This window comes from Monodelphis domestica, chromosome 6, assembly GCF_027887165.1.
Source record: "Monodelphis domestica isolate mMonDom1 chromosome 6, mMonDom1.pri, whole genome shotgun sequence".
NCBI lineage: Eukaryota > Metazoa > Chordata > Mammalia > Didelphimorphia > Didelphidae > Monodelphis > Monodelphis domestica.
This window is the reverse complement of record NC_077232.1, coordinates 10,718,366-10,736,351: the sequence shown is the minus strand read 5'-3', so window position 1 is coordinate 10,736,351 and position 17,986 is coordinate 10,718,366. Positions and strand designations below refer to the sequence as shown.

At 49.4% G+C, this 17,986-nt stretch overlaps 4 protein-coding genes and 1 non-coding gene across 6 annotated transcripts; 3 read left to right on the top strand and 2 right to left on the bottom strand.

The window, feature by feature from the left end:
• The first annotated feature begins 88 nt into the window (after window positions 1–88).
• LOC130455272 (small nucleolar RNA SNORA57) lies at window positions 89–238 on the top strand. Its single transcript, XR_008913191.1, has one exon. It is a non-coding gene; the product is annotated as a small nucleolar RNA SNORA57 (small nucleolar RNA).
• Window positions 239–567: 329 nt separating this feature from the next.
• Window positions 568–2,041, top strand: CSKMT (citrate synthase lysine methyltransferase). The gene is made up of 2 exons (XM_016426857.2): window positions 568–699; window positions 802–2,041. Exons 1-2 carry the CDS (start codon window positions 642–644, stop codon window positions 1,467–1,469), a joined length of 726 nt encoding a protein of 241 aa, XP_016282343.1. The 5' UTR covers window positions 568–641; the 3' UTR covers window positions 1,470–2,041.
• Window positions 1,640–4,037, bottom strand: LBHD1 (LBH domain containing 1). Its single transcript, XM_056801602.1, has 3 exons — window positions 2,429–4,037; window positions 2,165–2,327; window positions 1,640–1,794 (listed from the first exon to the last, which is right to left on the bottom strand). The coding sequence occupies exons 1-3, from the start codon at window positions 2,552–2,554 to the stop codon at window positions 1,640–1,642; spliced, it is 444 nt and encodes a 147-aa protein (XP_056657580.1). The 5' UTR covers window positions 2,555–4,037.
• A 314-nt stretch (window positions 4,038–4,351) lies between these two features.
• LOC100617828 (ubiquinol-cytochrome-c reductase complex assembly factor 3) lies at window positions 4,352–5,275 on the top strand. The gene is made up of 2 exons (XM_003342120.4): window positions 4,352–4,708; window positions 4,967–5,275. The coding sequence occupies exons 1-2, from the start codon at window positions 4,352–4,354 to the stop codon at window positions 5,114–5,116; spliced, it is 507 nt and encodes a 168-aa protein (XP_003342168.3). The 3' UTR covers window positions 5,117–5,275.
• A 673-nt stretch (window positions 5,276–5,948) lies between these two features.
• Window positions 5,949–10,516, bottom strand: UBXN1 (UBX domain protein 1). Of its 2 annotated transcripts, XM_056801600.1 has the most exons (10): window positions 9,730–10,516; window positions 9,215–9,299; window positions 8,627–8,680; window positions 8,334–8,440; window positions 8,147–8,216; window positions 7,650–7,841; window positions 7,500–7,551; window positions 7,189–7,302; window positions 6,259–6,451; window positions 5,949–6,098 (listed from the first exon to the last, which is right to left on the bottom strand). In XM_056801600.1, exons 2-10 carry the CDS (start codon window positions 9,271–9,273, stop codon window positions 6,049–6,051), a joined length of 891 nt encoding a protein of 296 aa, XP_056657578.1. In that variant the 5' UTR covers window positions 9,274–9,299; window positions 9,730–10,516; the 3' UTR covers window positions 5,949–6,048. The 2 variants fall into 2 exon arrangements, with proteins under 2 accessions (XP_056657578.1, XP_056657577.1); XM_056801599.1 differs by having other exon boundaries at window positions 5,949–6,451.
• Between the last annotated feature and the right edge of the window lie 7,470 nt (window positions 10,517–17,986).

Here is a 17,986-nt window from a genome sequence, read left to right as displayed (position 1 = left end):
TGAGTATGGTCGTTTCGCCTCTAGCTGAGGGTGGCCTCTGGGATGTTCGAGGGGAGGAGGAGCCTCAGCCGCACTACGACCGCGTGCGCCTCCATTTCTTGGCGGAGGCCGGGTGCTTAGTCCTGGCCCCCGTTATGTACGGAGGCAGAACAAGGGGACCCTGGGTCCCCCCGGCGTCATGTCTTCGGTGCCGGCGGTTCCCCATCCGCCGGTTCTATCCTCAATCGCCGGGACACCGTCCCTTTTGCGGTGCTGAGAAGGGGGCTCGGGCGCCGAAGTGCTTTCCCCTCATCCTCTGGTGCTTATCCGCTCTTTCTGTTGCAGGACCTTGATCGCCGCCACCACTGGACCTGGAACGACTGGATCACCCCTTGGTTCTCCTCGATTTGCTCTTTAACATTCAATAAAGTCCAAGCTCTGGTTTGCTAGCAGTCTGCGTCCGGCCTTTGTTCTTACCGCTTAGTTCCCAGGGGTGACGTTAACGTTAACGATGACGGAGACGAGCAGGGGAGGAGGGGCCAGGGACTAGGGACGGATGTACGCGTTCTTGGCTACAGTGACCTGGCCGTGGTCCTGAGCCTCCCTGCACCTCAAGACGCCGCAGCAGAGGACCCAGGCCTAAGTCCTTGGCCACCTTCCCGATGGCGCTGTTGCGCAGATTCCTCCATGAGGTGACCAGGGTGCCTCGCTCCTGGGCCGGTAGGAAGTTGGAGGTGGGGAGTTTGGGAGCTAAGATGGGGGTGTGGGGTGCCCAGTGCTTGCCCTTTACAGCTGCCCTCTCCCTGTCCCGTCCCTGTGCAGGCTCCCTGGCCAGTAGCTGTTTATCCGATCCCAGCCTCTGGGACCGGCTCCACGCCCAGGAGCTGCCCGGAAGTGCCCCCAACTTCGACTGGTTTTTTGGCTACGAGGAAGTTCAGGGGCTGCTCCTGCAGCTGCTACAGAAAGGGTCTCCCTTGGGGCCAGCAGTGGCCCCACTCAAGGTGCTGGATGTGGGCTGTGGGACCTCGGACTTGTGCCCCGGACTCTATGCCAAATGCTCCCTACCTTTGAATGTGCTAGGGGTGGACTTTTCCCCAGTGGCTGTGTCCCGCATGAAGGCCTTGCTGGAAGGGGATGGAGACCACCCTGGGCTGCACCCCAGGCACCCTGCTTCCCAGCTGCATTTCCTACAGGCCGATGCCCGATGCCTGGGTTCTGTCTGCCCTTCTGGGTCCTTCCAACTGGTGCTAGACAAGGGGACCTGGGATGCTGTGGCCAGGGGAGGCCGAGCTGGGACAGAGCAGCTCCTGTCTGAGTGTTTGCGGGTGCTGGCTCCCCAAGGCACCCTAGTGCAATTCTCAGATGAGGATCCAGATGTTCGCTTGCCCTGCTTAGAGCAAGGAGCTGGCAGTCGATTGGTAACAGTGCATGAACTGGGACCCTTCAGGGGACTCGACTATTTTGCTTACTTGGTCCAGGCAGCTCAATAAAAGGAATCTTCCCTATTCTATTTGTATGTCAAGTTTGAGGGTGAGTAATAACTTTGCCCTTGGGATGGGGGTGGGAAGGGGGAAGTTTGGCATCATCCTTTATTTTCCAAGTTGGTTAATGTGTCCTAGCAGGTCACATTGGTAAGGGGAACCACAGATGGGGCCATGATTCAGGAAATAAGGGAAGGAGTCTTATCTTGCTCACCAGAAATCCATGAAATTTCACTCTCCCCCCAGGTTTCTTCCTCTTCTTCCTGTTCCCAGTCAGATCCAGGATTGATGGTCCTTAGAGGGGATCTGGGATCCAAGGGGCACCAAGCCCAACCTGGGGTGGGAAAATGATGTTGACATTTTCAAAGTGTTTTAAGGTAGTCAAGAAAGCCCTTTACGGTCAACTCTGATTTGAATTCTCCCCATTTACAGTTTATGAAACTGAAGGCTCAAAATAACTGACTTGGCCAAGAGTCAAATACTTTTTCAAAAAAGTTTCTGGGGTAGGATTTGAATCACTGTCTTCCTGACTCCCTCCACTTTGCCATGCTGTATTAAAATATTCATCCATTTCTCTCATTGACCTGTGTTAGCACTGCCTTGTTTTTTCTCTTCTCCCACCTAAACAATTGCTTCCTGTCTACTTCCATTTCTTCCTGGCCCTTCCCCTAATATCTTCATCTTTTGATGACCAACACCTTCACCTGATTCTTCATCCTGGTCCTGGAAAAAGGCCTCATCCTCTTCCTCTTCGCTGTCTGATAACAGCAAGTCCTCTGGAGGCCACCTGAGCTCCCCACTTTCCACCTCATTTATGTCTGTGGCTTCCACCGTGATGGATGGTGGACGGGGCTTTTGAGAAGAAACCTAAGGCAGGGCAGAAGCTGACTGAGAATCTGAAAACACCAGAAGGCAAGGACTTGGAGGAGATTCTAGGCTAAAGAGGGAAGAGGGCTTGGAGTACATACCTGAATGTCCTGCTCATCCCACAAGTTCTTGACCTGATTGGGAAGGTCTGGTTTCCAGGGAGAGCCTGGGCTATTGCTGGGCCAAGACACTTCCTCCTCCTCACTGCTCCTAGGCAGGAAGGCCATGGTGATGGCCACTAACAAACAGGGTCACAGGAGGATGCCTCCACTCAAAAAAGATCTTCCTGATACACTGGTGTTTCCCTCTGTCCCCACTCTGTTTATGTCCAATCTCCAGAAGAAGGGGAGACTGACTTTACCCCTATAATCTCCTTTGGAAACTGGCCCCTTAATCACATCTGAGGAAAGGAGGCTGACAAGCAGCAGGGAGATTAAGGAGGGGGAGGGAAAAATGGGGAAGAGTTTGGATCTTCCAGTAGGAAGAGAAAAGGCTGAAAGCTTTTTCTTTTCACCCGCCTGAACATGTGACTTAGGGACCTTCTTGTGAGACCCTTCCCATTAAATTGACCAGCTCCTTGTGTTTTGTTTTACTGAGTGGGGGGAGGGAGAGTAATGAGATGAGGTCATGTTCATATACTTAAGCCCAATCAGACCCTTTCAGAGACAAGACATGTTGCTGCCTGGACTTAATGATTAGATAGTAGGATTTGGACAAATCCCTTTTCCTCATATGTTGAATGACAATAATAATACTTGTAATGCATTCCCAACTTCACTGGGTGACTGAGGCCAAGTATTGTGCAAACAAATTAGTAGAGCTGGAGATCTTAAAGACAACTAATGCAACCTATTCATTTTGTAGGCAAGCAACCAAAACTCACAGGGAAAGTGATCACAGAGCTAGGATTTGAGTCCAGCTCTCCCAGCTCTCACCCAGAGGTCATAAGAATCATAGAAGAATAGAATATTTTAGAGCTGAAAAAGATCTTTGACCCTAAAGTCCTCGTTTGAAGCAAGCTGGCTTGCCTGTGGCAACAAGGAATCTTGTTTGTGCCCAGTGAGTCAAATCTCTTTTCAGAGGCAGGTGGAGATAGCAGCCCAGGACTCTGAACCCAAGAGCCTTGAGAAACAGCAGTGCTTCCAGGCCAGCTGGATGGAGAAGTAAACCTAGTGGAGGTGCAGTCTGGTAATAGCTTCAGGTTCTGCAGGCAGAACTTCGAAAAATCCAGAAAAGAAAGTTCTTGCCATCAAAGTCGGATTAGTCAACATCAGAAACTGAAATTTTATCAGTAGACCGTGGGACCTTTCTATCTGATGATGGCCAAAACCTTCCCCATGTGGTCTCTCCCCTTACAATGGGAGCTGCTTGAACAGGGACCTTCTGACTTATCTATACCTCCAATGTAACCCAAGGCTTTGCACCGAATACGCATTTAATAAATGCCCTTCATTTATACTCACAACAGCTAGCATTTAAGTGCAAGACGCTACTTTCAGCCCTATTAGATCCTCATTATAACCCTGCGGGGAGTGGGGGTGAGAGGTGAGAAACGGGGGCTGGGAGCAGATAAGTGACTCAGTGGCGAGCCAAGAGACCTTATCTGAGCCGTACAGAGAACACCTGTATGATCGCTGCACCCAGGTAAGGGGAAAGAACGCCTATAAACAGCGTGGCATCTTCCCGTGAAAGGGGAGCACCGACTCTTCTCCAGGGAGTGGGCGGTGGACCGAGCCTGCAGCCGAAAGCTTCCATCGCAAAAGCAGCCACAATACTAGCGTTTCCCTCTACTGGTAGAATCTGATTGGACGTTATCCTAGGTGGTCATTGGCTGGGCGTCTAGGGACTGGCAGGATCCGGCACTCCAGCTCGCACTCTATTTTCTAGGTGAAGTTAATGACACATGCACTGCGGCTCCTGCGGCCGAGGGATGAGGCCAACCCCGGGAGGAGAGACCATGCTTGTATCCCGCCGCCAGCACATCTGGGAGGACTCTGCGGTCTCCGGCTGAGATTGCCATAGTTATGAGCTCTCTTCTGGCCCTTTCCTGCCTGGGCAAGGAAGCGCCCTCCCAGCCTCGCTGGGCGTCGCCGTCTCCCGAAGCCGCCTTCCGGTCTTCCTCCACTCCCTCTCGATGGCCCGCGTTGGTCGCTCTAGGCCGACATCCGGGTCTAGGGTGCGCAGCGCCTCGCGTCTCTATGCCCGCGGGCGGCCTCTCTAGGCGTCGGGGGCGGAACCTCGCTGGAGGGCGGGTCGGGGCAATGGAGTCGCTGCGCAAGTCTCTGCAGGCTGTCGCGGTGCTGGGCGCCGGCGCCGGCCTTGGGGTCTTCCTCTTTGTGCTCGTGACCCCTGGGGAGCAGCGGACGCGCGACCTGCTCAAGGTGAGTTGTGAACCTCCCAGGGGGCAGTGGTGAGGGGTCTAGTATTTGCCTGGCGCCGGGAACCTGCGCTTCCGCCCTGCCTTCAGGACCCGCCGGTGCAGGAGTAGTGCAGGCTGGCGGGCTGCCGGGAGGAACTGCTGGGGTCTCCTACCGTTGGGGAATTTAGTCTCTCCGGGTAAATGAAGCGCGCTTACATATGGAGATGCTAACTGGGGAGTCCCCGGCCCCTGACCCCCTCCCCGCTTTGGCCCTGCCTAGGACATCCAGGAGAAGAACCCGCAGCACTTGGACGAGGCGACCAAAAGTAAGATACTGTGGATGGACACGCTCCGGGAGGCCGCTGAGACTCAGGAGAATGTGGCCTGGAGGAAGGACTGGAACCGCCAGGCGGGTGGGAGGGCGGCCTGACCCCCTTTCCTCCGCCCCTATCTTCTCTACTCCTCTGGGCGATGGAGGGCTGAACCGGGCCTGGGGGTTCAGCACACGACTGATCCGCCCCCACAAAAGGTGGCCGCCTCATCCAATTCCCTAGTGTGGAATAAACCTAAGGTTGTTTTTTTTTTTTAATTTGGTAGGTGTCTTAATGGGATGACCATTGTCTCAGTGTAGGTCAGCCTTGGGCTTCCTGTCTCTGACCAAGAAAAATGACTGAGTGATTTCCCCAACCGCAAACTGCAGCTGCTGTTAATCCCTGCCCCCTGGGCCACATGTGCCAGTCACCAGGGGGAAAGGCCTGGTCCCAGAAGGGCTTTTGGCTTGGTTGGGAGCAATTGTCAGGCTTGGGGATCACTTTTATACATCTGCACGCCGGGGGCAAAGATCTTGGCCTATTTTGCTGGATCCTGCTTGGCTGTCTCCACGTAGTTGGGGAGGATGCCTCAGAGCCACTGATCTCCTTGGAGGTCTTCTGCCAAAGTCTGGACTGCCACTGATGGTTGGGTTGTAGAGGAGAGACCTTAGGGGGTGGGGGACTGGCCATTAAGGTCCCTTTGAACTTGGTTTTCTCAGAGGAGCACTTTAGAAAGTCCACCGGAGCCAGGCCCAAACTCAAGAACTTTTCAAGGGACAAGTAAAACCTGACCCCTGAGGACAGGGTCCTTTCATGGCAATGAGCAGAGCTGGAAAGAGTTGGAGCCAAGACACACTTGATGAAACGGTCTGGGAAGCTCAGATCTCTCCCTCTCCTAGGCTTTTCTGTCTCCCCTTTCACCCACCCAAGCCTTCAGAAAGGAGCCTGACATACATGACTCAGGATGTATTTATTAGGGAGGGGTGTCAGTGCTCTGTCAGAGGAGGGGTAGTTTTGGGGGAGAGGGGAGGAGAGGAGGCTGGAGACCCCTTCAGCTGGCACACTTCTTGGCTACAATGAGGACAGCAGAAGGCACGAGTCCTATAGATGGGAGAAAAAAGGAGATTCAGCCAAGTGGGAGCCTTCCTTTTTGCTCCAGACTCTATAGTTCCTAGCATCTAACACTGAAACCTGGATCTACTTCAGGCTGTCTCCTGTCCCCCAGAGCCCAACAGATGGTTGCACCACCTTAGTCTCATACCCAGCTCCTGCAGTGGTCTCTCCATATCAGCTTCAGAGAAGGCCCGCCGGGGGAAGCCACTGAGCAGCTGTACAGGGTCCTGCCCACCCCCTAGTTCCTCCCCTCGATGAAGCTCCACATAGAGTCTCACTGCAGCCAACTGCTCTCGGGCCTTGAATGTCTGTGTCAAGGATGTCCCATCAGGCAGTCGAACCTGGAAAGCAGGTTGAGAGAATCAAGTACTGGGTAGGGAAGGTACAGGGTAAAGGCTTAAATAACACAGTAGCTCACATTTATATCTAGCTTGTTCTGTGCTAGACTCTGTTAAGTGCTCTACAATGATCTGAATAATTATTCTAGGAGGGAGTCGCTACTATAAGCCCCATTTTACAGATAAGGAAACTGAGCCAAACAGATGAAGTGACTAGAGACACACAGTAAATTTCTGAATTTGAACTTGGGTGTTCTGGCTCCAGGCCCTGAGCTCCATCCACTTTGCTACCTAGCTGCTTAAATAAAAATTGCTACAAGAAAAGGCTAAGGTGGCCCTTTCTAGGAGACTCATAACCATGATGAAAAAATGGATTAAGCACCTTTCTGTGGCTGTGCTGGATGTTGTAAGTGGTAAGTTTAAAAGGCCTTGTTCTTTGGGAGTCTACACCATCAATCTTGAAATGTACTGGGCTGAACCCAGGGAACTGAAGTGCTAAGATTTTAAATAAGTAACACAGTAAACATCTATAGTAGAGCAAAAACTAGAACAGGATGGAGGCCAGCTGGCTAACTGACTGAAAAAGGGAAGATTTCATAGGAGGAAAGGAAGACTTGGCCAAGGAATGGATCCTAGAGTGTGGAATGATGGGAAGAAGCTAAGGCTATGGAAACAGCACCTCCATACAGCTCTTGGCTTGGAGGAGGCCCCATGGCCACCCAGAGAATCATGACACATACCTGTATTCGACACTGATCATACTCTCGCTTGGTGGGAGGCTCCTGACTGGGAGAGGAAGGAACAGGGCCTGGCTCAGTTGCAGTGGAGGTCATCTGTGATCCAGTGCCACCAAACTAGGGGTTGAAGGAAAACAGCTAAGAGTTCACCCTTAATTTGTAGCCCTCTCACACACCGACTGTCATGACAAATGGCTTCCCACAGAACAGTCACAGCTGGCCTTTTAGAAGTCCTCTACAAAGTGGAGTCAAGTAGTCATTACATGACTGACCCTACCCTGGTACCCAGGATCCCTCCCTCCAAAGTAACCTACCTTCTTGGCTCTCTCAACTTTATCCCTTTCAATCTTCTCTCGGACCCGCTGTCTGGAAAAGAGAGAGGAAGGAGGAAAATCACAATGAGGAGCTCCCCAGAACCCCTGCAAGCATCTCCTCCTGCCCCTACCATCCCAGGTGTCCCTGACCTGGCTGCTGTCTCTTCGGCCTTCTCCCTCCTCCGCTCCTCAGCTGCCCTACGCATCTCATCCTCCTGGAGGCGCTGGCGTGCAGCCGACAGTTCTTGGCCCTGCCGCCTCCTCTGCCTCTCTCTTTCCACTGCTTCTCGCTGCTCCCTTTCTCCTCGCTCCTTCTGCTTCTGGGCCACCAGCTCCAGCATCCTGGATTAGACAGGAGAGAGTGGCAGTAACTGAGATCTCCATGGCAAGGCTTGGAAAACAGCATCTGATGGGAATCTGGAGAAATGGAAAAAGTAGATACTGGGCTACTTGGAGAAACTTCAGATGACTTAGATAAGACAGACTTCCTCCCCTCCTGGAGCAAACCAACCCTATCCACAACACGAACAGAAAACAGGCCAGCAAAAGAGAGGCCTGAGCCCTAAAGCAGCCAACACAGGGGCCTGGGTTCCTGGGAAATTGGAGGCTCTATCAGGAAAAGTTGGGGGGGGGGGGTCGTAGCTTACCTCTTGGTCTGTTCCCGCTTCTCCTCTTCACTCAGAGGCGGCTTCTCCTCCACCTGCACAGCCCCAGGCCCTGTGAAAATGGGTGGATCATGTCCCCAAGCATCCTAGTCCAGCCAGATCTCCCCAAGTCCCCATCCCTTCCCTAATCAGAAGGTGCCACTCCTCCACCTATTTCTTTGGCTCTGACCTTCAGGGCTGCCTCCCCCATAGGAAGGGGGCTCATGCCCCAAGGAGTGTCCCAGGGGGGAAGCTGGGGGCTCATCCACATCCAGGTCATCTTCATGTTCCATCAACCTAAATGAGTGGGGCAACCTAGTGAGGTGGGGCCATGGTTTGAGGGGAGAATCCTGAGCTTCTCCACCTACCACACAACGTTCTTTCTCCCTCTCCTCTTCCAGGACACCTCCCCACTCCCACAGGCCCCCACCGGTGTCCCTCTTATTCCAAATCAACCATCCCTCAGCCTCCCTCTCCTCTCACCAGTCCATGGCAGACTCGATGCCCTGGTTCCCGGTCAGGGCCAAAGCCTTCTCCCTGGGGACAAAAACCAGGGTGAGTAGCTCCCACCCAGATGGTGAGAAAGGTTGAACACATCACTTTGGGGAGGGGCAGAGCAGGGCTATTTATAGCATGGGGTCCAATAGGGTTCCCTTATTTCATCCTCCAGTTCTGCAGAAGAGGGAAGGGAGGGCTGGAGAGGTGCCCAGGCTACTTGTGTCCAGGCCCCCCCTTGAGGTGACTGTCACTGTCACCTGCACTTCTGAGAGCAGCCAGGCCCTCAGGGCAGGCAGGATGGCCAGGACACAAGGGACTCAGAAGAGGGTCAGGCCCAGGGCAAGCAGGGAGCTCTGTAAGGGGAAAGGGGGTGTATACAGGAAGAAGCTAGACCAGAAGGGGCGGGGGAAAGAGCCTCGAGGTCCCCCGTGGGAAGGGGTCCCGTGGGCTGGGGGAGGGGCTGGGCCTCCAAGGGGCGCGGGAAGGGGGGGGCCGAGCTCCCAAAAGATTGGGGAGGAGCTGGGGGCGACTGGTGCCGCGCGCCCCCCCAGGGCCAGGGACGGGTTCCCTTACGCGCGCCCCCGCGGGAAGCCCATCTCGATGAGACTCTCCAGAGCCGTCCGCTCCGCCATGGCGCCGCCTCCGCCTCCACCGGGACCTGGGGGGGGAGGGGGTAGGGGCGGGGTCAGGATGGCGGCCACGCGCCTCCCCTCCTTTCCCGGAAGGAGGCGGAGCTAAGGACGGTCGCGTGCGCGCGCTGCCCCCACTTCCTTTACCCCTCTTCGCCTGGGGCAGGTGCCGCTAGGGGCTGCGCGCGCACCCACGGAGGGGGCAGGGACGGGACTGGGGCCGCGGCCTCCGCCCCCCCACCTCCCAGTCTGGCGGGGCTGCGCGCGTACATGTCTCAGGGCGCGCGCCTCCGTTCTATGCACTCTTTTCCGAACCCAGGCCGCAGTCCCCTGCGAGCCATGCGCACCTCCTCCCTGTCCGCACCTCGTTCCCTTCCCCAGCCCCAGTACGCGAGCCCTCTACAGGCTACGCGCGGCCCCTCCCGCTCGTTCCTCAGCCCGTGGGCCACACGCGCTCACCCAGACTCGGCGGCTCCAGACGCGTGGGGCGTTGGTGGGGGGGCGGCGGGGGAGGGGGCGAGGGGTAAGCGTGAAGGTGGAGGAATCCGAGGAAATCGGAAGTGCCGGTGTTTTGTCACGTGAGACCACTGGGCCAGAGATGGGGCGGCCTACGGGAGCCGCGGAGGAACAATTCGAGATGTTGACTTCGCTGCTCTAGGGCACGTGGTCCCGCCGGTTTCCTAGGCAATCCTGCTGCAGCGCTCTTAGAACTGGAAGGATAGGCGGAGAGTTTGCGAAGGGGCACTTTCCCGCGTGGCTCAGGAAGAAGCCCAGGCCTACTGCAGCCGATCCGCACCACAGGGTCACCTTCCCTCAAAAGCCTTCTCCTCCCCCTCCCTTCCCCCCCCCCCCGCCCCCCACCCCCGGGCTGAAGAGCTCCGAGGTACCCAGATCTGATTGCAAACTGTAGGCAACCTACCCCTCCTCCCCCTGGCCCAAACCCGGTTCTTTGGCACCCTGACCCCAGTTAATCTTGGAGTACGAATCGGAAGCCTACTGTGTGCTCTCAGGCCCTGTCATCCAGGAGCTCCCAGTCCTAGGAGGAGAGGAGCTTGTTCCCAGAGAGAAGGAGCTCCTTCCTGTAGGGGCTGGGATTTTAGTTGGGACTTGAAGAAAGCCAGAGGCAATGGCTGGAGCAGAGGAGAGACACCCTTTAGTGAGACGTCTTTCTGGGCCCTCTCCCCCGGCTACACTCTACCCCTTTACCCCTCAGGTGAACAAGTTAAATTTTACCCTGACCTTTCCAGCCCTAGCCAACTGCTGCTCTATCAGGGGAACAAAAGATGGAGGTAGGAGCACTGCCCCCAGTTGTGTTGACTAGATCCACTAATCTCAACTGGCCAATGCAATCTTTTTACAACTCTCTCACTTATCAGAGCATCTTCCAAATTGTTTGGCCCTCCCCCAGCCTCCCATAGCTTCCCTTCTCCCCACCCTCTCAACTGGGGGCCTTGCCTCCTGGTTTTATGAAGAAATGGAGGCCATTCTCTGAGAGCCCCTTCTTCCCTCCTCAACTCCCAGCTCCCAGAAGCCAGCCACTGTCTCTCTCTTCACCCATTTTACTGAAAATTAGCCCTTCACTTGCTAAGGTGATATCTTATACATGCACAGTGGGTCCCATTCTATCTTTTTCTCCATAAGACAGTCCCTTCTGTCATCCCCTCCTCACTTATTTTCAGTCCCTCTCTATTCACTGCTTTCCTACTGCCTATACATAGCCAGGTCTCCCCCTTCCTCAATAAAAACCTAGCCTGGAGGTCTAGCTAGCCTTGTTAACTATGCTCCTATGTCTCCTCTCTTTTTCTGGCTAAATTCCTTGAAGTCTTAAAACCAATGCCTCCACTTCCTCTTTTTCCTTCTTACTTTTGGAATCTGACTTTCAACCTCATATCACCCAACTGAACCAGCCTTCACTGAAGTTCCCTGTGATCTCTTTATTTCCTTCTCTCAGTCTCCATCTCCCTTGTCTTTGGCAGCCTTTGACACTTGGTTCATCACCATCTTCTCTTTGATACTCTCTTCTCTGAAACTGGTCGCTCTCTCCTGGTTTTCTTCCTATCTGTCTGACCTCTCTCATTCTTTTTTGCTAGATCATCCAAGTCATACTCACTAATTCATGATCCCCCCCACCTCAAGGCCTGATTCTGCACTGGGGTCTTTCCCCTTTTCCCTCTAGACTATTTCATTTTGATCTCATTAGCTCCCTGGATTCAGTGGTCGTCTCTGCAGATGATTCTGAAGTCTCTAACTAGCCTCTCTTCCAAATTCTAATCTTACATTTCCAACCACCTATTGGATCTCTCAAACTGGAATGTTATTGTCAACATCTTAAATTCATCATGAACTCATTATCTTTTCTCCCAAACCTCCCCCTTCTTAATTTCCCCATTACTGTCCAGGGTACCATCAACCTTCCAGGCACCCAAGCTCCACCTTATATGGCATTCTCAACCCCTCACTCTCACCTCTCATATCCAAACAATTGCCAGGTCCTATGACCTGTGTGTTCCACCTTCACAACATCTTTCCTATACATCCCCCCTTTTCTCCAGAGACCCTGAAACCACCCTGGTGAAGTCCCTCATCACCTCCCACCTGGACTATTGTAATAGCTATTGGTAAGTCTGCTTGCTGCAAGTCTCTCCCCACTTGGGTCCATCCTCTACTCAATTGCCAAATTGAGGTTAAGCCTAAAGGGCAAGTCTGACCACATCATACCCACAGCCCTTCTTTCAACTCACTCCCTATTGCTTCCACAATGAAATATACAATCCTACAATTTTCAGTTAAAGCTCTACTCAACATGGCACTTTACTACCTTTTCAATTGTTTTACACCTTCTATTCTACCCTCCACCTTCTTCATGTTCTTTTTCTTTTTTTTAAACCTTTATTTTCCATCTTGGAATCAAAATCAGTCCAAAGCAGAAGAGTGGTAAAGATTTAGTGACTTGTCCAGGGTCACCCAGGTAGGAAGTGCCTGAGATCAGATTTTAACCCAAGATCCCCCATCTCCAGGCCTGGCTTTTAATCCACTGAACCACCTATCTGCCCCTAAAGGAACCCATGACATACTTTTTTTCTTTAAAAATCTCACCTTTCCCCATAGAATCAATACTGGGTATTGGCTTCAAAGCAGAAGAGCAATAAGGGCTGGGCAGTGGAGGTTAAGTGTCTTACCCAAGGTCACACAGCTAGAAAGTGTGCCATCTAGCTGCCTGCACCCACCCACCCATATTCTTTGGCCCAGTAATACTAGTCTCTGCTCTTCCTTGCGCAGGACACTCCAGACTCTGGACATTCACCATACCTGGTATTCTCTCCCTCCTCATTCTTACCTCTTGACTCTGGCTTCTTTCAAGTCTCAGCTAAGGTCTCTCATTACCCAAAGCTTTTTCAAGTCTTCTTTTGTAGCAGTCCGCCCCCTGGCTATGGGCAAGGGGAAAACAGTATGTGCAGATTGCTCGGTCTTGGGCATGCTCAGTAGTGCTCATGGCTAGGAAGGCCTCTGACCCTTGACCCCAGCTTCTCCCAGGTTAGGCGGGAAAACAGGTTTCTTTGTTCTCACCTGGTTAAGAGAAACCACACCTATGCCTTGTCATTAACCAATGAGAATCATCCCTATGTACTGTGTATATTTGCATATCAAAAACTATATCTAGCCCAGCAAGCTCCGCCCTCGCTCTCTCTGCTCTCTGCTCTTCCTTCTCTTTCAGGCTACCTGATGGCTGTCCTTGCAGGAGCTTGGCCTCTGGCCAAGCTCCATCTTTAATCTTTCTCTATTCACCTCTCTGACCTGCGTGGAATGGATCTCAGGACTGGAAAAGCCTACAGAATTGGTCCTTTGATCAGAGCTTAGCTGTGGCTCATTGATAATTAATAAAGACTCATCCTGAACACCTCATATCTCTATTAGGACTCCGTCACTTCCCTCGTGGTATCAAAACTTCTATCCTGTCTCTATCTTCCTACCTTGTGGCTTCTCTCACCTCTGAGAGAACCAACATCTTTACTCTTAGTACCTTCTCTCACTGATAATTTCCAGATTATCTTGTTTATATTGTGTTTATACAAAACATTTGGGAATTCCCTAGGGGAAGAACTGTCTCTTGTATTTCTCTGTATCCTAGTGCTTAGCACAGTTCCCAACACATAGTAGATGCTTCCTAAATGCTTGCTGCCTGACATCTCTCCATTAGACTATGAGCTCCTTGAGAACAGAGTCTATTCTTGCCTCATTTTTCAACTGGAACCTTGTTGGTTTGGTTCATGTCCAACTTACTGTGACCCCAGTGGAGGTTTTCTTGGCAAAGATGTTGGTCTGGTTTGCCATTTCATTCTCCAGCTTCTTTGACAGAGAAGGAAACTGAGGCTAAAAGGGTGAAATGACTTGCCCCAGGGTCACACAGCTATAAACTGTCTGAGGCCAGATTTGAACTCAGGAAGATGAGCCTTCCTAACTCTAGGCTGAGTGCTCTACACACTGTACCACCTTACTACCCAGCCTGGTGTCTGTAAAATCTAAAACTACATCTCTAATAATAAAAATATTATATTTTATGAGGTTTATTAAAGATCATTAGAAATCAAGGAATAAAGAGAATACAAAATGAAAACCACGTGCCCATGGCTAGTTAGTCATTTTCAAAATTTCCCCACCCTACCACCATCACTGCTGATGCTACATCATGCCAAAAAAAGAGAGCAGGAGCAGGACTGCTTCGGGGATATTTATTCTCTGTCTATAGGAAGTATATAATGACAGAAAGTCAGTGGGCTCTTGGGAAATGTAGTTCTTTTTTAGTTCTTTAAAAAAAAGATTTTAAAAAATCTTTTTTAGATTTTCAATTATACAATACCCCCTGAGACCCACAGAAGACTAGTCTCTCTGATGGGTCTTGTAAACATACCAACTTTGAAATTACAATAATTTGAGGATAAGAGGAAAAGAGAAAAAAACCAATGATTCTTAGACACATTGACAAAAAGTCAGTTAGGGGGCAGTCCCCTTTTGGCATAAGAGTATACATACAAAACAAATGCATTTAAGCCCCATTCAGTTCGAATCAGCACATCCCAAAGTTTGCTCTGCATCTCTTGGTGCAGCTTGTGGTCTGTGGAGGCATCTTCATGGTGCCTTCTCCAAAGAGTTCATTTTCTGGATTCAGAGAGGTGACAAGTTTCTTAACCTAAAATTGCTCTCAAAAAGAATTTAAACTTTGCAATTTAAAATAATTATACATTCCCTACTGAAGAGGGTGTTGAAAAACACAGGGATCACTTAGGAATGCATGGCTGTGTTAAGAGGCCTATGAATCAATTGGCAGAGAAATAAAAAACAACAAAAAATCCAAATAAAAGAGAAAATAATTTATGGATGAAATATAGACTATCAAAGTCTTATGTGTAAAAATTTCCAAGTAAAAGAAAATAAACCTATAACAGGTCCTTAAATCAGGGCCCAGTTGCTGATTATTCAGCCCAGCTGGACCCAGTAGCTTCAGGAGCAACACCATGTCTTAGAGGCGTAGCTGGCACAGCTTTACTTTTGATAAAAACTGTTGATCTAGTAGTGGGATGCTCATTAACAATTTTGTGCCCATATGAGGTAGAAGTAGTGTTGCTAAGGCATAAAACACAGGCATTTTCTGATCAGTGAATTATAAGGTATGATGAAATAACCCTGTTAAACAATGAAAATATCACTTTAAAACACTGTACAAATCTTAACCCTGCCACTTTGCTTCCAGATTTACCAACTTCAGGAGAACCATTACCCAGTTGTGAAACACTAGTGTACATGACAGAAAAGCCTCGAGATAATCTCTTGGACGCTCTCTTAGACAAACCAGATCTGGTCTTATTTACTGATGGTTATTCTTTTATAAGAGATGGCATACACTACACTGGAGCTGCTGTAGTCACAGAATTTGTCACTGAGTGATCAGCTTCACTGCCCTCTACTATTAGTGCTCAAAGGGCAGAACTCATAACCCTGAAGCACACCTGTATAATTGCCATGGATAAAAAGACAACAATTTATATGGCTTTTAGATATGCTTTTGGCATTTGTCACTCAATCGGGATGTTATGGCTCCAGAGAGGATTTTTAACCTCAGCTGGAAAATCCATAGCTAATGCAGAAATTATTAATGAAGTTCTTTCTGCTTTCCAGCTGCCTGAAGCCCTAGCTGTAGTTCATTGTTCGGCACATACAGGTGGTACTGACTCTGTGTAAACACCAAAACTGTAAGGATAATTTTTAGTGTTTTGACTTAAAATCTAAGTAAGTGGTCACCATGGGAAATTCCCAAATATGAAAATATCCAAGTCAGCTGGGATTTATAGAGATTTTAATTAATAAAGAAAGATGGAATTAAGGGAAGAAGAGAGAGAGAATTGAAATTTCTCTGGCTCAGACTGAGCCAAGTAGTAGTTAAAGGCCTAGGCCAAAGTGGCCTACTTGAGCCTAAAGGAGAGCGAGTCAATCTTATTACTCACCACAAGACCATCTCCAAGCAAGCTGTAGTCCTCCACTGAATCTCTTGAACTCCAATTTACCTGAACTGACTTCCAATCCAAACTGAATTGCTTCAACTGACTTTTTACTCCTTCCTTTTAAAGAAATTTTCTCTTATGTCACCTCCCCTAAATTTTCACACCTACCAATCACAGTAGACGCTTTTTTTCCAGGTGTGAGATTTAAAATGGTTGAGGTCTTAAACTGTAGTGAGTTAAAATGGTGGAAGATATAAATTATGATAGATATAAGAGAGGGTGAGCAAATTTGACCACAGAAAATATATTTCACTGTCTTGGTTTTTTAATCAAATATAAGGTGGTCACCAGGGAAATATTCCCAATTATTCAAATACCCAAGTCAACTGGATTTTATAGAGATTTTTAATTAATAATATAATGAGGAATTAGAGAAAGAGAGAAAGAGTAGGAAAGGAATAATTATGAAGGGCCTCAAGCCAATATGGCCTAGACCTGAGTCTTAAGAGAGAGAATCAGTCAGTCAGTCTTTTAACACTCACCACAAGGTTTGCCTAAACAAAGATTCTAGTGACACCAGGCCAGCTCCATCTCAGCTGACTTCACCAGAGAGAGCTCCAGTGAGACCTCCTTAGAGATTGTTCTCCAAGAGCTTCCCTTCTCCAGAGCCTCTCTCAAGAGATTCTTCCCAAGCGATCCTCATCAGAGATCCTCCAAAAGGATTTCTCCAAAAGGATATCTCCTCAAGAGATTCTGCTTTTTCTTATATAGAGGTTTTTCTCCCATGTCACCTCCCCTAAGTCCCTACATCTACCAATCACTGTAGATGCTTTCCAAAGGATTGCCCATCTAAATTCCTGCTAAGTTGACCAATCTCCTCAGTAAGTCTGAATCAGAAAAAATGCTGCTGTGTCTACCAATCTCCTCAGTAAGTCTGAACTAGAGAAAACACAGCTGAGTCAACTAATCTCATCAAGAGAAAACTTGCCCAACCCTTTTAGGTACCTAGCATCCCATTGTATCAATTCTAAAAACAGGCCTGGCTCAAAGAACTCCTTATAAGCATGGGTCCAAGTACTTTCATTGTTTAGCAAGGAGTTTTCTGCCCTAAAGCATTCTTAAGTATGGGTGGAATAGAGGTCCTCCCATTTCTGATCCTGGCGAGTTCTCACATCAAAATGGGGAATGTTTCTCAGTAGGGAATTTGAGGATTCCTCAATGTGGAGTAAAATTTTTAACATTCATAAGTCTGTGAAATTTCAAGATTTACACAGGACTGCCTATTCTTAGTTCTCACCTTCTCTGGTTAGATTATATCTTCTGAGTACTTCACACCTCTTTGTTAATTTTGCCTTTTGTAAGTTACTTGACCTTTTTGTGATTAATTTAACCTTTATAGGTACTTAACACCTTTTTGTATTAGATCTAAAAATAGACCTAGCTTAAGGTTCTAGCTTTACTATAAGGTATGAGTTAGGGACTTTCATTGTCCAATCAGGTGTTTACAACTTTATCTTCCCCTAAGGCACTGTCTGAGTAGGGTGGAGTAATTTTAAAAGTTCCCAAGACATTCCTAATTCTTGTTAGGCCAAGTATCTCCATTGTTACAATAAGGGAATTTGTGAACCAAATCTTCTAAGGTACAGTCTGAGTAGTTTTTAACATTCACACCTATCTCTAGGGGAAATGACTGAGCAGATACTGCTACAAAGCTAGCAGCCATAGAGGGGCCTGAATTAATTTTAACATTAACAACCACTGATGATTTAAATTGATCACTTTCCTATAATGAAAAGGAAGTGGAAAATGGAAACAAAAATTCAAAGCAAAACAGATTAATGGAATATGGGTGTCATCTGAAGGAAAACCCCTGCTCCCTAGAAGTTTCTATCACCAAATTTGCTAATCTGTTCATAAAAATGATCACTTTGGTACCCAGGGCATCATGGACTCTATTAAGAGAGTATGGATAGCCCCTAATATAACTACTATAGCCTCTAAAGTGTGTACAATCTGCTCTATCTGCCAAGCATATAACCAACATGCCTTTTGTGGCAAAGTTTTTTGGTGGGTGTCCTCTGGCTTACACACCTTTTGAGCATGTGCAGATAGATTTCATAACAAAGTCAAAGACTGGACAATATAAATTGCGTCTAGTCAGAGTAGATCAACTGACCAGATGGTCTGAAGCATTTCCAAAGCCTGAGCCACAGTGGCTT

Excerpts from the sequence above, each read along its gene's own strand:
- CSKMT (XM_016426857.2), top strand. The coding sequence starts at position 642 with ATGGCGCTGTTGCGCAGATTCCTCCATGAGGTGACCAGGGTGCCTCGC. Across the intron at positions 700-801 it reads GGTGCCTCGCTCCTGGGCCG|GCTCCCTGGCCAGTAGCTGT; the intron begins GTAGGAAGTTGG and ends GTCCCTGTGCAG.
- LBHD1 (XM_056801602.1), bottom strand. The coding sequence starts at position 2,554 with ATGGCCTTCCTGCCTAGGAGCAGTGAGGAGGAGGAAGTGTCTTGGCCC. Across the intron at positions 2,328-2,428 it reads GGGATGAGCAGGACATTCAG|GTTTCTTCTCAAAAGCCCCG; the intron begins GTATGTACTCCA and ends GCCCTGCCTTAG. Across the intron at positions 1,795-2,164 it reads GGACCAGGATGAAGAATCAG|GTTGGGCTTGGTGCCCCTTG; the intron begins GTGAAGGTGTTG and ends TTCCCACCCCAG.
- LOC100617828 (XM_003342120.4), top strand. The coding sequence starts at position 4,352 with ATGAGCTCTCTTCTGGCCCTTTCCTGCCTGGGCAAGGAAGCGCCCTCC. Across the intron at positions 4,709-4,966 it reads GGACGCGCGACCTGCTCAAG|GACATCCAGGAGAAGAACCC; the intron begins GTGAGTTGTGAA and ends GGCCCTGCCTAG.
- UBXN1 (XM_056801599.1), bottom strand. The coding sequence starts at position 9,273 with ATGGCGGAGCGGACGGCTCTGGAGAGTCTCATCGAGATGGGCTTCCCG. Across the intron at positions 8,217-8,333 it reads TGGGGGAGGCAGCCCTGAAG|GGCCTGGGGCTGTGCAGGTG; the intron begins GTCAGAGCCAAA and ends CCATTTTCACAG. Across the intron at positions 6,452-7,188 it reads ATGATCAGTGTCGAATACAG|GTTCGACTGCCTGATGGGAC; the intron begins GTATGTGTCATG and ends CCTGCTTTCCAG.